Source organism: Poecile atricapillus, chromosome Z (assembly GCF_030490865.1).
Source record: "Poecile atricapillus isolate bPoeAtr1 chromosome Z, bPoeAtr1.hap1, whole genome shotgun sequence".
Lineage (NCBI taxonomy): Eukaryota > Metazoa > Chordata > Aves > Passeriformes > Paridae > Poecile > Poecile atricapillus.
Window position 1 is genome coordinate 20,345,227 of NC_081289.1, and position 17,534 is coordinate 20,362,760.

The window sequence follows — 17,534 nt, forward strand, 5'->3', positions numbered from 1 at the left end:
TGCCAGTTATTCTCCATAGGATGGAATTATTTCCCTGCTTTCACCAGAGTTAGCAATGTGTCTCAAGTTAGCATTAGAAATTGTATATTGAAATATGTATAAGACAGCCATTCTGATGGACTTCTCATAATTTAACTACAGCTACCCCTGGGGCATTCCATAAATGCACCCTGCCATTCAATGCATTCCCGCTTATCAGTGCTCTTCTCTAATAGTTTTTGCCAGTTTCCATCCCTGAAACAGTACTGCTATCAAAGCCAAGGCAAATTAATTTTCCATCCTATTTAATAATGATAATCTGTATCAAATGCTTTATTGAAGATAGTCTACATAATTATTAAACATTTATTTAGCATCACAGATTTTGCATTTGGTAATCAGAAAAAGTTGCTCCAGGAATTTGACCAGTGCTTGAAAGATGTTTAATTGTTATTGGATGAGTACTTTACAGTGGGAACTGTGCATTCAGAAGGAAGAAAATAGTTTGTGTAGGATCTTTGAACACAGACTTTGAACATGGGAGAAGACAATGTCTCAGAGGCTATGTCAAGCACCAGGATTTTAATGTTCTCTATATATTCTTGCAGTGAAAATCTGTTTTTTGTCTGACAATTGTGCCTTGTTTCAGACTCCATGACAGAAAGATGTGTATAATAGGACTAAGCATCCTAATGGAATTGCAGAACCGACCACCTGCAGTGGATGCTGTGGCTGCCCAGATTGTTCCTTCAATCCTCCTCCTCTTCTTGGGCTTAAAACAAGTTTGCGCCTCACGAGAGCTCACAGAACATGAGGATCATGCTAAAGATGAAAAACACTTTACAGAAGATAATGGTAAAATCTCCCCTTTTCACATTGTGGATTTTGTCTGGATTTAATTTAAAGGGGGTAAGAAATTGCAGTTCGTTTTTAAGACTCATTAGTCTGCTGAAAATAGCTCGGCTTACTGGATGCTTGAAATACCATCTTAGGAGTTGATTTTTCCTCCCAAAGTGTAATCAAAATGTTTCAAGCTAACACTTTGTGGAAGGGTAGTATTGGTTCAAGAGTAACTTGCAGGTGTACTCTTCTGGGTTGTGAATATGCCCTGTTTTCTCACATAGGCGGCAGCAGTTTGGCAGGACTCCACTAGGTATATGCTTGCTTCCTGGAAAGAAGCTGTTCCACTACACAACTGTTTGAAAGACCTTTTTGATTGAATTTTGGAGGAGATCCTGGCAGGTCTTCTTTGTCCAAATGGAAAGGTGTTTCCAGAGTGGGGTTTGAGACAGCTTAGGTTCCTTGAGTACACAGGCCTATAACCTCTGTGTCTGCCAGAAGAGAAAAAGCATCAAAGAATGATTTACAGAGGGAATTGTGGGGAGGGAATTATGCACAACATTGCAGGCAAATGTGTTTGACAAGGAGGAGATGTTTTGAGGTCTGAAAATTAGATTGGATGTAAGCAGATTATGCAATCCACTCACATTTGATCCACTCATGGTTGTTCTGTAATGGAATCACAGAATTCTTCTCAATACATTGGAAGGCAGTATGGAAACAGCACAGGAATGTTCATATGTCTGTCCTGTGATTCAGTCCCTGCTTGCTGCATCTATAGTCATCTTTATTCTTTCTAAACTGTTAACACAGGAAGAACTGCAGGTTTGGGAATGAAGGTTTTGGGTTTTTTTAAATCTTGATTGTAAGTCAGAAATACTTTTCCTTAAGTAAGGAAGAGCAGTATTTCGAATTGTAGGTTGTAGTTGCATTTCATTCAGGGCGTCATAATTTCATAAGCAGAATGGAAGGTAACACAAACTTAATGTGTTGGTTTAAATTGTTCAAATAAGGCAACACTCAAGAAGAGAAGGCAGACAGTTGGTCTACAGATGGATTTCTCATGGTTTTATGTATATTTGTGAATTCTGTGCAAGTCTCTGTAATTTAAAAAGCAGAGTGGTGGACCATTTTGTGGAAGACATTTCCTCAAAAATTTTGGACCCTATAATTGCACAATGACTGCATAAATGAAAGAAGCAAAAAGAGGGCTGTTTCACATTCCTCAGGTCTGCATGGAAACAGAAGTTTAATTGATCTTGAATGTAGGAAATGTTTTAAGAGCTTAATTTTTCTAAGATTTTGGGGAAAGGGTGTTAACAGATGGTCCCCTTTCCAGCCAAAACCTAGATTTACTAATTGTTTTTAATTCTTAAGTCATTGTTTCCTTCTAGTTTCAGACTTTGTTTTACAAAACATATCAATGCTTTTCCAGAAGAGATACCTAGCGATGAGGATGAAACAAATGAAGTGAGCCAGGCAATGCAAGAGAACCATGGTGGAGGAGGAGGTGGCAGTGCTGGAGGTGGAGAGGAAGAAGATGAAGATGATGATGATGATGACTGGGATGAAGATGCATTGGAAGAGACTGCTCTTGAAGGGTTCAGCACACCTCTTGACCTTGAAAATGGTGTTGATGAATACCAATTTTTTACACAAGCACTTCTAAGTATGTGTTTGCTGTTTGGTAGAATGACATAACATGATGAAATAATTTGGAGATGTTTGTGGTCATCACTGGGGAAAACCCTTTTCTTTCTTATGAGTAATAGTTTAGATTGCTGATACTGTAAAATGTGATCTTGCTTTCTAATGTTAGTCCTACAATTTTTTTGGCTTACTAGTGCTGCAAAAAACAAATGGTAGCAAATATAGTCAAAGATTAATTCTCTTCACCTTCTTCCTCAGAATTTTTCGATCACAGCCTAAATAAGTGGGCCTTGGTCACTAGAGGGACTCCTATATAGAGAAATATTTGTCACCTTCTAGATGTTAATTGAGAAATTATTTTCTCCCTTTCCTGTTTCACAAATCCTATTGCTTTTAGTTTTCACATGAGTTTTAAATGAGAAGATTCAATTCACATTGGTCATGAATAATGGCCCCATGGTTAACTTTCTGTTTCAGAAAGCAGAGGATGTAATTAAGTTCCCTAAAATGGATTGCCTCTGTTAGAGTGGGAATTCTGTGCAAAGAAAACTGACAGGAATACTGATCTTGTTTTGCAGTGCAGATTCTGTTTTAAAACCAACCAGAATTTCTATGTGTTTTATTTTGTTATTCTGAAATGAACTTGTATTCAATCTGACAATGACTTTTCCTCCATTGCTGCCCTGACAGCGGTGCAGAGCCGGGATGCAGCCTGGTACCATTCCCTGACTGCACCGTTGAGTGAGGATCAGAAGAAACAGCTGCAGGAGATTTATACATTAGCAGAGCACCGGAGAACTGCTGCAGGTGAGTCACTTCCCTGGGCCCCTTTCAGCTGTTGCAGAGATGTTGGAACTGCTTCTAATCTGTAACAACAACTTCTGTGCTAATTAACGTTTTCTAGGAAGCGTGAGCAGGATATCATGATTACATTATTCCTTGCCTGGAAGTGTGTGTTATTCAGAGTAAGTTTACTGTTGTTTCTAATTAATTGCCTTCTCATTGACTTCTGCTGCTGTTTGAATAGGGTAGGAAATAGTTTTACACTATCTGACATTTGAATTGAAGAACAAAATTAAGGCAATATCTATCTGCAGACAGACATTTGATGAAGATTACTATCAATTATTATGTGTTTAAAAGTTTTCTAACTTTTTAACTACTTATATTGCCTTTTCAGTTAGTGTGAAGTTTTAGATGTATAGAAAGCTTGCATCATGGAAAATAAATTCAGACTTAATCAAAAAGAATGCAGAATAGTGGAGCATAGACTGATTTGGTAAAGGATTAATTGCTCAACTCTGTTATAGAGGTGTGCACATTTATGCCTTTAGAGAAAACCTGAGTGTAATTTATTCCTGTCATTGCATTTAGGGAATGAAATTTTGACTTGGCTCTCGACTGAGAGTTTTTTCCATAATTTTACATTTGTAGCTGAGCTGTATTGCCTCTGACAAAGGTGTTCTCTATAGACTATTTTTCATATCCTTTTTCTTTGAATTCTAGAGACTAAGACAATAGAACAACAAAGTGGCTACACATTTGACAACAAAGGACTGATCACAGCATTTAATTTTGCTGGAAATACTCCCGGTGGCAACTGAAGGATCAGCTACAAAGGTCAATGGGAAGGGTCTCATCATTACATTTTCTTGAAATCATCGTGACTTCTGAGTGATAGGGGAGGGTAATTTAATGCTGCTGAAGGTTTTCTGGAAAATAGCGGTGTGCTTCCCCCACCAGAATGCTCTTTCTAACCAGCTACTGTAATGTACAAATTCTTGTGGTGTTTTTAGAATTTGATGGACTGAAAGGAAACTTTTGTCCTCAAGGAACCTGGATGACCGGGAGGGGCCAGGCTGCATCTAATTGAGTTGCACTTCTCAGGTTTTTGCTGTGCAGAATTGATAGATTCATATGGATAACAGTGCCTTCTGTTGTACATGGATTGCCTGAACAAATGGATTTTGGAGTGCATTATAATTTTTTAAGTGTAAGGACATTTCTTGATACACTGTAAGCCTTGGTTCCATGTTTTCCAATCACCTGCTTTTTACTGCTCAGTTTAATGGTTTGTTGGTTGCATACAAATTGCTGGGTTCAGAATATTAGCACACCTTCCCTATTTGGTGCAGACCAAATGTGTAGAGGGAGGTGTCTGTTGGACTTACAAAGCATACACTGCTTATGTCAAAGGGTCTTAACAAAATGGCAGATTTTCCCTTGATGCAGTAGTCTTAAATTATTTCTCTTAGCCATGAATTCAACTCAAGTGAGTTGCAATGGCTTGCCTGGCAGGTGGCTACTCTAAATCTACATCAGTGTTAGCACTTGCCTGGACAAGTGGTGTGGCCCTCTTATGTAGAATGTTCTATGTGACAACTTATTTCTGCTATTATTGATGAATATTGGATTATACGTGGGATAATCTCTTCTGGTTTTATTAATTCATTACCATTCCAGTGGTAGAACTGAATAATGTGGTACAAAATATTTCCAATATTTTATTTATTTTGGTAGAAGAAGAACAGCTTCAAACTTACTTCTTACTGTTACACTCTCTGATTGTATTTCTGGTCTGCATTGCAGTTGGTTATTCTTGTTCCATGCTGAAATTTCTTTACCTGACAGATTTTTTTCCTAAATTTTGAAGACTGGTTTTACCAGTGGAGGTTTAGATTAGATATTAGGAAAAATTTCCTAACGGGAAGGGTGGTCACACATTGGGACAGGTTGCCCAGGGAAGTGGGGAAGAATCAACATCCCTGGAAAGTGTTTAAACAACACACAGATGTGGCACTTAGGGACAGGGTTTAGCATTGAGCACAGGGTTAACAGTTGTACTTGATGATCTTAGAGGTCTTTTCCAACCTAAAGGGTTCTATAGAACAAGGTATTTGTGGAGAAGTTCATTTAGAGAGGAAGTGATAGCAGTACTAATTTGAATAGGTGCCCTTCCTTTAGGTCTACTGGGATTGCAGTGGTGTAGCAAAAAGTGGAAGGGGTGCTTTAGAATGTGAACTTTGGATTGAGATAAAATGTTTAGACCAGATTTTGTCTCTATGTGTTAATTTCTTTATGATTTAAAAATATTCACCAATCAATTTTAAACACATACTAATAATCTATTTCTTTACAGCAGTGTCCCAAATAAAAAGTCAAAGCCTTTCCCATACCCCATCAAATTTTCCACAGCTACGGTAAATTACAGACTGCTCACCCTGTGCAGTGCTGAAGCTTACATTTTGTCATTCTGGTTGTGTCTGATAAATCTGAAGCACTCTGTGCCTTGGTTTCTGGAAAAGGCAAGAGGATCTCTGCCTGTTCTTTCTGGAATTTTCCTAGCCTGACAGCTATGGGGCAGAATGTTCCCTACGCTTTCCTGTTTCCTGTACCTTTGTGTCAGACTCTAAGGCTGTTTCACTGCTGCTGCTCCTTCTTTCTTTTTTTTGCCTTCCTCTCCCAAGCAGCTACAGAGTAAAGCTGGCCTGGTTCACTGGTTAGGTTTTTCACTAATGCTTAGTTAATAGCAACAGTGAAAATGTCTCGTTTGCAGGCCTGTTGTACATGTGGAAAATTGTGAGATTTCCAGGGTCCGTATTTCCAGAAAGGTACAGTCTGTTGAGCTGCATTGGACAGGCTCTTTAAGGTCAAGGAGCAGAGGGCCAGGATATCCTTTATTTTAAATGTCTGGTTATGAAAATTACAGATTGCTTGCTAATTTAGGCATGGGGGTGTATTGACTGAGAGAGTAAGTAGGAAAGCAATACATCCAGTTTGTTGGGGAATTTATCAGAAACCACAGAAGTTTTTAAATCATTCACAAATTAAAGAAACATTTTTTGGAAGTTAAGGGCACTTCCAACTTCTCTCTTACCTGTCAATTGAAGTTATGTATTAGGCAGGTAAACTGTTTAAACCCTTTATTACTTTATTAAAAGAAAAAAGATTTTCAAGCTGGGTTTCTTTCAAAGTCCATTTGCCTTCTCTATACTGGCATGCAGAGTAGAAGATGAATTTATTTTTCTTCTGCTAATGAGGTTGCTTGCACAGTCACAGGTAATATTTAGGAGTTGATGTGTTCAAGGTAAAATCTGCTTTTGCATAGCATCATCTTGGTGTCACTCAGCTGAACTATAGCTGCTCCCTAGTTCTGCTTCTTGTATACTTTTCAAATCAGCTGTCAGGAAAATTTCATCCAGATGTTTCATACAAGAGTTTAATCAGCAGTGTGGAGTCGGGAATCTTTGTTGTCTATTTCGCAGTAGGGTCAGAGATGTCTGAGGGAATGGCATGTAAAAAGGTTAAATGCCTTTCCCTTCCCAGAAGATTCATGAGCAAATGTTTCTACTGGCAAAAGCAAATGTTAATTTTTTATTCCTTTTTTTTGAAAAGGGTTTCCATCCAAAAAGATTTATTGGGCTCTGGCCTCCACTTTAACATATGGTTCTCTTTTAACATGATAAATACCCATTTGTACATGATCATGAGTAGGTAATGGATTTTAGGTGTTTCTTTCTGAGCTGTGTCCAGCTTTGTACTACATTAAAGGGAGAGTAACACAAATGTGCATTTATTGTCTCACTTTGAAGAGGTAATCGTGGAATATCAGATACCAGCACTGCCAACCAAGCATGATGTATTTGCTATTGGAATGACAGAATCATGAATGTATTGCAAAATAAAACAAAGGCTGATAACTGGTGAGTTATGTTGCCCCCTGCCCATGTTCCCAAAGTGTAAAGATGATCTGTGTGGGCACCACAGTGGCTTTACATAGGAAATTAGTGTTATGGAGGTTATAATCATAGCAAATGTGAACTTACATAAGCTGCTTTTCCAGATAAAATTAACTGATCCTGGGTGTTGAACTGCATATGCTGTTTTGTCACTTGTAAAAGGAAAATAAGAATCACCAAGTGTTTTGGCTGCCTCTTTTTGCTGTCTCTCTTTCAGCATTGAAGTACATTGCTTTCTTTCATTACAAAGTGGAATCTTTAATCACAATGGCCAGCTCCAGGAAGAGTGCAGAATATCAAGCTGAGGAAAAGGTTAAAAAACCTCAAACCCCAACAACCCCCCAAAACCCACATGTGCACAATCTGACTGAAATGAATGTGCTTTGGGAGTGTTAAGTCAAAATATTTGAAGAATGTCACACAAAATGATACTGTGAGATTGTTTTCTTTAGGGAAAAAGGCTGCCTGTGTGGTGTCAGGGAGTCATGAAATTCTGTGCTTTAGGACATGCCCTTTGCCTGTGAAGTCCTGGCAGTTTGTGACTCTGGATTCCATCATACATTGTAGAGGAGAGATGGTAGGACAGTAGAGGATTTTTTTTTTCTTACTACAAAGCCAGAGTCTGTCTTGAGATTGTTCTTGAGCCAAAGGAATTGTAGAAAACATGAATGATTAACTGTTGTGTTTCCAGAATACTTTTCTGTCTTTTTCTTCCCTCCTTTTCTTCTTTTGTCAGCCACAATGTTATTGGATATTTCAGGGAGTTTTCAAAATACCTGAAAAGGTAAACCTTAAACAATTTTTATAAAATCTTTTTCTTGAAGCAATGCAATTTATCAGTTGCATTTCTCTCTGTAGAATAGTCTCTCATTTGACAAACACAGATGATACAGGATTTCAAAAGCCCCTCACTTCTGCCTGTGGTTTGATGAGCCTCTCTGTGATTTACTCCTCAATATGGGTACTTTGAAATCCCCACACCTTGTACTGAAATTTGCTCAAAGAACAGGCAAAAATGCCAGCAAAAGTGCCCAGTCCTCATTCTGAGATATGCCCCAGTCAGTCTCTGGTTAATATCTGGCAGTCTGGTGGTCAGTTCCTCAAGGATTTCTGTCTCTAATTGAGGACATTCTTCAAGTCCAAGAGGCTGTCTCTGCAGGTAGGCAGAGAATCGATTTTCCCTCACTGCAGAAAAGCAGGCATGGCTATGAACTTCTTGATCTTAGGAGTGAAAATAGCATTGTTTTCCGTGGTATATCAGGTTTTAACCCAGGTGAGTGGGATACAGTAGAGATGTATGTTCCCACTGTTTTTTAAGGAAGCCAGACACTATTCCAGGTACCAGAAAGTCTCAGCATAAAACTATACCGTAAAGAGGATGTGTGAACAGGCCAAGCTGCTTGCTTTGGACACCTCTTCTACTGCTACTACTTTTGTGAAACCAATCAGGGAAAACCAGTGTAAAATGAAAGAAAATTAAAGCAGTGCTTGGGCAGTAGACAGGCAGAAACTTTCCTGGCCTGTGGATCTATTTCCGATACTCACTGCAAATGCAATATGCATCATTTGTATGGATGTAGTACCCTGACTGACAGCCATTAATGAGAGGTGAAGACTTAATGTGACTTTTCTCTGTCAGAAATCAGATGTATTCCTTTAAAAAGTCTGGAAACTGCTTGTCCTGACTGATATGCAATCACCAACATGAGACACTCAGTGGGATTACAATCTTTCTTAAAGATTATCAGCATACCCCTCCTAAAGGGCTACTGAAAGTAGCTCTTTGTCTAGGGAGCTGGCAGATGAACTACTATTGGACTAGAAGAATTTTGGGGAGCACCAATTCAGAGAGAATCTGCAGGCATATGTAGTTGTGATGAATTGGGAAAGGATCCATCTAAATTGAAGGGATGCTTTTGATATGATCTGAGATCTGCAGCATTCCAAATGTTGCCTAGGTCTTCTAGGGAAGTATCCAAGAACTTTGTCCCATGCCTCCCTTTGGGAAGAGAATGTGCTTGGGCAGCCCCAAATTTGGTGTGGTGCTTTGAACTTGAGATCAGAAAACTGTTTTGATTACAAATTGTTCATAACAGCAAAATGAGGTGGAAGTGGTATATTAATGCTAGAATTCGCTTTATGGGCTGTATAGAGGTTCACAGTTTAAGTGTTTGGCTCTGTTCATGGTGGGGTAGGAGTTGAACTTTCAGATCCGTGGATTTCTCCAACGTGGATACAACAGTGTCACCTGCAGGTTTCACCTGAGAAAGTGTCGGTCAGGGGCTGCCTGCTGGACCATCTGGATTATGTTACATGAAGCAAAATGCAAAAACTGTAAAATTACTTGATAGTTAAAGCTGTTGAGCAACAAAAAATTTCTTGAAATGAGATTTTATTGTTATTCTCTGGTATGCCTTATTTTTCACATTTCGTGCCCTTATACAAATTGCAAAATTACTGCATAACATAAAGGCCTATTCATTTCTTACAAAACTGTTTACCATTGGAGGTGTTTATCCAAGAATTGTTCCTCACCTTTAGGTATTTTCAACGTGTTTGTTAGTGAAGTTGCACATATCCATCTTTCGCCACTTTTCATGCACAGAGATCTTGAAAATGAATTTAACAAAAGGAAGAACAATGCTTTGAAAGGGGAAGATTATGCATAAGCAGGTTATTTTTAGAAAACAGAAAAACTATGGCTTCTGAAGAAAATATGAAAATGTAAATATTTATACAAAAGTGCATGAGGTAAAGAAATTAATGTACGACCGTATAAGCAGGACACGTTCTTTGATCACAGCTGTAATGTTTATTTTTCATTGCCAAACAATGTGTGACACTTGCTTTTGATTGCATGTGCTCTTGGAATAACACCTAACATAAATCACATTAAATGTTTTGGGGGCTCAAAAAGAGACCAAAGAGGCCATGCAAATTTATTTTGATACTAGAAGTAAAGAGATGAGCCCAGGACTCCTGTGACTGGAGGGAGCCTGCTATGTGCTACATTAGCAGATTGAATTGCAGGATCATCACCTTTGTAAAAAGTCTGAAATATTAAATTGTGGGTTGGCTTTGAGGGCAAGAGTTGACAAATGCAACACATGCATTGGTGACAAGAAGAACCTCTTCCTAGCTTAAAGAATTCTGTACAGTGTTCTCTTAAGCTGTGCTGAATTTGCTTTAAAAACAGTAATAAATCTTATTGCTTAGGTCGAATGTTACATCTGTTGTGCATTTATATGGGAAGAATAATATTTCTTAAAAAAATGTAACATGCCACCTACCAAGGAGCCAAATCTCATTTTATAGCTGCTTTTCATACAGCCATAAAATTTCTTTGCAAGAACACCCGAGAATTAATTTTAAACAAATGTGTGTGTTATCCAGAGATAATACGTGCATTTGTGTAGCAGTGTGTTTGTTAATCTCTGACTTGTGATGGCAACTGTTCATTTACACGCATTGGCTGTGAAAGAACATAACTGCTGTTTGACACAGAACACCCCAACATAATTCTCAAAATAGCAAACTAGTGAAGATAGTCACCTGCACCAGAACTTTCGGCCAGTCTTCTGTGCATGGAATTTGTAAAAAAGACACTTTTACCAGGTTTCCACAGGACAAGAAATGAATTTTCCAGGCTGCAACTGCAAGCCTGGTGTTTGTATCAGTGGAGTATTTCTCTCTTGAAAATGTTGCTGAAGTAGCCTGTTTGCTAAATTGCATTGATTGATAATGCTTGACCTTTACTGCATGGGCCACTTCTGTGTGTTCTCCACAGTCTGTCTGTCTAAAAGCAGTGCTTAGGGGGACACGTTTTTTAACTGGGGAGGCTGAACTAGTGTAGTTTGCCCAAAGCCACAGCAACGTGTTGCAGCTGGCATGAGAAATTAAAATTCTGGCTCTCAGGGAATGCCTGGGAGTTTTGCTATTGGCTCTAAAGGAACTAGCCTTTTACCCATGCAATTTGCTAGGTCCTGGTGTTTGGATCACTGCTAATACCTTCCGCAGAATCTCTGCCAGAACATACTTAATTTATGAAATTGTTCAGCAACAGCGAGTTCCACTATCGAACTGCAATTTTAATCTGTCTAGCAGTGACACTGTTTAATTGTATTTTGTGTGGGTTGCTTGGTATGACAAGCTCTCCTGGAAAAAAAATGGTTCTCAGCAAAGTGATGAATGACATCCCAATTGCTAATTCCCCTTGAGGCTTTGAAGTGAACCTGATGGATTGGAAGCAGAAGTCCAAATGACTGGTGGTATCATCTGTGCCATATGTGAGGGTGCAGGTTGGGAAGCCCCTCTGCAGGTATTAACAAACATCCTGGATTGGTTGTGAGGTAGTAGGTTGTGACTGCCACTTCTAATAGGCTCTAAAGAGTGTATTTGTTACCGAAGTAAGTATTTGGCTCCTATGCTGCCTCCTGCCCTCTGACAATGTTGATCTTTTCTGGACTGGAATCATATTCTTAACCTGAATTCTAACTCCCAGTCTGTTAAAATGGCAACTTGTTTCATTTGGTCCCCAGCAAGGGTGAAATAGGATCGGTGTTTGCTTTCTCTTGTTGCCAGGTATGTTAAATTAACAATTTAAATTATTTAATTACCCATTTGATTAAATTACTGGGACTTTACCCAGTGTCATGCAGTTTCCTGCTGAATTTTTTTTTCTGGCAGAGCTCAAGCTACATGTGCACATCAGGAAAACTCTCCATAGTCATGTAAATGAGATTCCAAGCAAAATACAGAGTATGGAAAGGTCATATCAGTATATGAATAATGGATTTTTTATTCTTTTTTATTAAAATACATTGGCCTTCTATCTCTAAGCACCTTGTAGAGCAAAATGTGCAACTACAACAAGTAAGGATACCTTAAGCAGTTTCTATTAAATAGAAATACTCCATACTGTCCTTTTTACACAACATACCTTGCCTTACACCTGCCTGCACCTTTGTATAGGGATTTGAGCACAGCCATGAGGCTGGCACTGGGCTCTCAGCAGCACCTGTAGCTGTGCTCTGCAAGAGCTGTGTACTCAAAAGGGAGAGCACACCCGGTGTCTCATGTTCTGCTTGCCCTAAGGATCTTCCTGGAGGATGCAGGGGTTAAACAAAACTGCAACAAGAGTAATTGGAGAACACAGCAGTGCATCTGACTGTGCACTGAACTGAACCTGTTATCACCGTCCTTTGCTATGTATAGACCACTCAGAAATGTGTCAGCATGAGGTGAGATTAAACACAGACATGGAGTCTAGTTCCTCAGTTTGACAAGGATCATAATTCTGCCAAACAAGAATCAACTCAGTTAGGGTGAACAGTGTGATTACCTCAATTTCTACTACTGTTTTGAAGAAAAACTGACAAAGATATGTCTGCACCATAGTGATGGAAGGAAAATGAAAAGCCAGCCTGGCCAAGAGAGAATCCATAGACAAGAAATACCCTAAACATTGATTTCACTGGAACAGCAAACATGGAAATCACTGCAAAGAAGAGCAGCTATTCCAGTTGTTCAATTACAGAATATTTATCCCAATGCATCATTAATCAAAATGTTTGCTGATTACATGAAGGTAGGACTAAGGTAAAGAGATTGCAAATTCTTTCCTATTGCGCTTCTCTGATCTGTAAGTATTTAGGAATCCGGGGCTGTCTGAGCCACCAGGCTGGAGGCTCTAATGGGACTTTCCTGGCTGCCAAAGATTGTTCTGTCAATAAGAGAGAATTCTGCAGAGTCTCAGGCTGCTTCAGTTATTGTTGTTGCTTCTTCCTAAATCTGGTGAAGGCTCATTTGATTTTTTGTTTATGTGATTTTCTATCAGTGATTGATATTCTTCTAATAAAATACACAAACCACTGCCATTGTGTGTCTGAAGTAGCAGCTGGTTTTGCCACAAATCATGCCTGGCTGCCTGTCACAGGAGTGCTTGTGTTCGTCTCTGTTCTGATTAGGCTTTGTTACCCTCTCTCTTTGCTGTCTGTTCTGTAGCTTCACAATGCAGTGATCTTCCAGGGCATCAGGAAGTTGTCTTAGATCTTCAGCTTCTGCTTTCTGTAAACACAGAAATCTTCTCACTTAATTGTGATTCTGGATTCTTCTGTCTTCTTATCACACATGCACCTCTTGGGGGTTTGTGACTGTGATCTGCTGAATTAGCAAGAACTGTGCTAGATTTTTCTGTCAGTAGATGCTCCCATAAAGCATGGACCATGAAATTCTCTTACTGTTCTCTTTCTTTTTTTAGGTACAGTTTCATGTAAAATGTTTTCAAATAGATTTTGTGCAATTTTTTTTTTCAGTGTTTCAGGATCAATCAAGGCCCAAATCATCATATGATGAAATTGTATAACTGTACTGCAGGTTGGGGAAGATGCAGAAAACATGAGGCAAACACATCCAAGATTAACTATGACAAGAAAAAAGGAGTATTGCTTTGCTTATAAACTTATAAAGTTTTGGGCAGGGGAAGATTTAATTTGCTTCTACTTTTTATTTGGGTTTGGAGCTGTAGTTGACTTTTAACTCTGGATTTTACTTTATGACAGTATTGCTGCAGCACCAGCTACTTAATGCCAAAGGATGTGTGCTACTTGATTTTGTTGCCATTTTTGTGGCTTTCATCCAAGGTCACTTGTGTCATGGGCTACCTGAGTCCAAGATTTATTCTGTGGCAGGAGATTGCCTAACAGTACACTAACAGTTCATAATCTAAAGAAGTTTTGAAGCTATATTAAAGCATGGGGAAGCATTTCATCCTTCTCTGAATGGTTTCTGTTTCACAACAGAACTTTGTACAATAACATTTTCTTACTTTTTTAAAAAATATCCCCCTTTTGGTTGAGGACAGAAATAGAGGGCAAAAATCAGCAACTGTGGACCTTTGAAGATGCACAGATGAGCAGTAGGATATGGAATGCTAATAGGTAGGTGACAAAAAATAAATAACACACTAGTGTTACGGCACGTGCTGCAACAAACCCATGAGAGCGATCCGTGCCCTCGGGGCCCAGAGGACACCACTAGAGATTACTGACAATAAAAGCGAAGGGATGGGTCTTGTTTGGGTACCCACAGACTGTTTAGGAATCCAGGGAAAAGTGCAAGATTGGGATAAGGGCAGAGGGTTAAATGAGGGGCAAAAGGGGTGGCTCTGATGGTCGAGGTCCAATAGGGACAAGGGAAAGTGGTGCAGGGGAATGGCTAGAGACTGGGAGAACCAATGGGATAATGGGTGGAGCAATGTGGTAAAACAGCCAATAGGGGTAAAGGGAAGTGAGAACATTCTGGGAAATATACATAAATGATAAATGGGGGCTGAACAGGGGTGATACCAATTCTTACAAACCATTAGAATAGCAGAACCCAAAAGGTATTAACATGTGGTTGCAAAGGCCTGTGGGAATAAAGTTTTCCTCACCCTAATCTAGAGGGGTGTCTCTCCTCTCTTGTGTCATCCCTTCCAGGGTTGAGGCATTTTGGTAGCAGGCCGCTGGGCATCCAGACACTACATAATTTTAGACATTTAGTTTAGATTAGGAGGCTTGTTAGGTTTTTGTAGGAGAGTGAGGGATAGCCAGAGTTGTGTTCCTAAGGCATCAGATGCTTTGATCAGAAATCATCCTCTGGCAAAGCCTGCTTCCTTCTCATAAAGCAAGCTCAGGGAAATGAACCATCCATGTTGGGTGGATATGTGAGTGCGCCCCTGGTGGATTTATTTTGAAGGGAAAGAGAAACACTTAGAAGGATAATAACCTACAGTAATTAGAGAAGTCTCCACATCTTGTTTGCTGATTGTATGCAAATGGATAGTCAGTTTTGCTGATGTTTGTGCATAAGAGAGATTCTCAAACATGACTAATTTGATGCATATGCTTTGTCTTCCCATGATAAATTAGAATCTTTCCTTGCCCAGGAGCTGAACTGTAGCTCTTCTTATTGATTGAAAGTGTTTTATGTTGCCTTAATTGCGCCATTTAGCATGACTTTTTGGTGCTTTTTAATTCTGCTTTTTACTGTGGATTCTCTAACCCAGGTAAATGGTACTACAGCATTCAAGAAACTTGGGGGCCATTCAAGTCAGCACTTCATCAGTGCTCTGAAAGGTAATCTATGAAAACCAAAGTTTTGGAAAAAGGCCATTTGTTGTGACGTGCCTTGGGGAGGCAAAGAGTTACTTTCAGATAAGCATTGTCTCACCCCAAACCCCTTGTGAAGGGCGGCCCAGGAGTTCTGGTTCGGTTTGAGTCCCTGGGGGTTTCTCCCTTGTTGTGTTTCTAGTGGTCCCTGACCCTGAACCCTCAAAGGTGGAGACCCTCAGGAGTTCTGTGTTGCTCTATTAGGAACAGCGAAAGGAATGACACAGACTCTCTTAGGAGTCGATCAGGAGAATTTCTCTCAGTTAATTGCTTCAGATCTTTTTTATAGACCGATACGTGAAAAGTACAGAAAAGAAACTCTTATTGGCTAGTAAACTAACACATCACCATCATTGGTCAGTGGGGCTCACCACCCCTCGACTTTCTCTTGCAAGAAAACAAGGAACAGACAAACAGCACCTGCAAGGCTGTTTTCTGTCTCTGAGGATTTTTTTTAATTCCTTCCCATGATTTCTCAGGCCATTTTCTCAGGCAAGAATGAGAAAGCTATGTGGCCTGCAATTTCCACAGGCACCGTGCTTCTCTGTTTCATAGTTAGCATCCATAGTTCTGTCCCTCAAAAACCCCTGCTTGGCCTCTGTTTGGGGCTCTTTGTTTTGTATCTGAGTTTGTTCCCATGCTGAATAAATGGTTTCATGAACGGGAGTCCGTCTTGTTGGTGTTCCATGCTGGTCCCCAGAATCCTGCGGCTTCCTGGATGAGATCCTGAGGTTGTGGACTATAACAGCCATTGGCATGAAGATCTTGGAACTCTGCGGGACAGAAGCACCTAAAGGTATGTAAGGTTCTTATTCTGAGTTAGTGAAGGTGTTGAGCCTCTGGCCAGGTGGTGTCCCGATCTGTCCTTTAGAATTCAGGGAAAGCCCTAAAGAAAAGAAACAGAGTCCTTAAAGGAGTACGTTACAGAACTGAATTTTCTATCAATTTCTATTATTATCCTTCCTTGAAGACTTAGAACCAGAACTTAGTTCAGGTTGGAAGGGAGCTTAGCTGCCCAACACACAGCCAGCTCGGAGATCAGATAAGACTGCTCACAATTTTATCCAGCCAGTCGTTTTGCTCTTTCTGTAAGATGGGCAGGGGAAATTTGAGGGTAGCAGAATAGCTTGGTTGGCCTGTGTGGGCAGAGATCATTAGAAAGGCAGGTGACTGACTTGTTTAAAATGTGTTAATGGCAATAATCTTGAATGAAGTGGCTCTGCTTCCAGCAGAGGATAATTAGCCTTTGCATTTGAAAGGAAATGAGCAGGAAAAGCAATAAGCATTAGGCATGAGTCCCACTACCATGCAGTTTCTAACTCTGGAAACCACAGCTTGCTTCAAGGAGTGTTGGCTTCAGTTGCAAGGGTATGTCACTTCCTCAGAGGAGGCCAAAACTGAAGCATGAACTGTAGAGTTCTGTGGCATCACAAACTATAGAGCTGTGGGGGAAGGGAAGGTGTAAAGGGAGAACCCACATGAGAAACCAGTGGCTGTTTGGACTGCAAAGTGTCAGCAGGTGTCTGGTACATTCTGCTTGCTGAGGGAAGCAGGTGGCTTATTATTCACAGGAGGAAAGAAAAAGAAAAGATCCCTCTTGACAAAAGATCCAAGCATGGGAGAACCAGATTAACGGAGGGACCTCTGGAGGTTTCAAGATGGGTTGTTCTTTTCCAAGAAGACAGAGCATTTTGGTAAAGGAGAAAAGGCTAGACAGGGAAATACTGGCTTTTGAGGGTAGTGAAAAGCACCTGCAGGCATTTAGTTTGTGTTACTGTCAGGGAAGGCATGGGCACATTCCTGACCTGAAACTGCTCAAAATATAGCATAGAGATAGACACACAGGCAGCACAACTGTGTCTTCCCAGTCTCCAGTTTCGCTATCAGACTTCACGTCTTTGCAGTGATGCCTCCCTTGGAGGTGCAGATACATACTGAATATACTTATACAATATATAATTAGTATAATGTTTATTTGTACAATGTATTGCCTCTTTATGGATGTACTGAAAAGCCACATAGGAGAGACTGGGCTGTGGGAGGGTCTAGATAACAATGTCATTGATGAATATGTGTCAATAATGTCATCAAAGGCATTGAGGAAGAGAGGATACACAGGTAGAGGCAAGTTTAGGGAGAAGTTTATTGGAAAGCTATTAATACAGCTACAGAGCCT

The 17,534-nt window shown here is 39.9% G+C and overlaps 1 protein-coding gene across 3 annotated transcripts in view; it reads left to right on the plus strand.

Annotated features, from left to right (window-relative positions):
• The window catches only part of LOC131592887 (importin-8), a 45,816-nt gene extending 38,412 nt beyond the window's left edge, over positions 1 to 7,404 (plus strand). The window contains exons 22-26 of one of the 3 annotated variants that reach the window (XM_058864763.1): positions 629 to 834; positions 2,255 to 2,488; positions 3,160 to 3,276; positions 3,374 to 3,434; positions 3,976 to 7,404. In XM_058864763.1, the coding sequence (XP_058720746.1) occupies positions 629 to 834; positions 2,255 to 2,488; positions 3,160 to 3,276; positions 3,374 to 3,396 (580 nt within the window). In that variant the 3' untranslated portion in view covers positions 3,397 to 3,434; positions 3,976 to 7,404. Of the gene's footprint in view, positions 1 to 628; positions 889 to 2,254; positions 2,489 to 3,159; positions 3,277 to 3,373; positions 3,435 to 3,975 lie in introns of those variants that run through there. The other 2 variants (XM_058864761.1, XM_058864764.1) reach the window with 2 other exon arrangements.
• Positions 7,405 to 17,534: the final 10,130 nt, after the last annotated feature.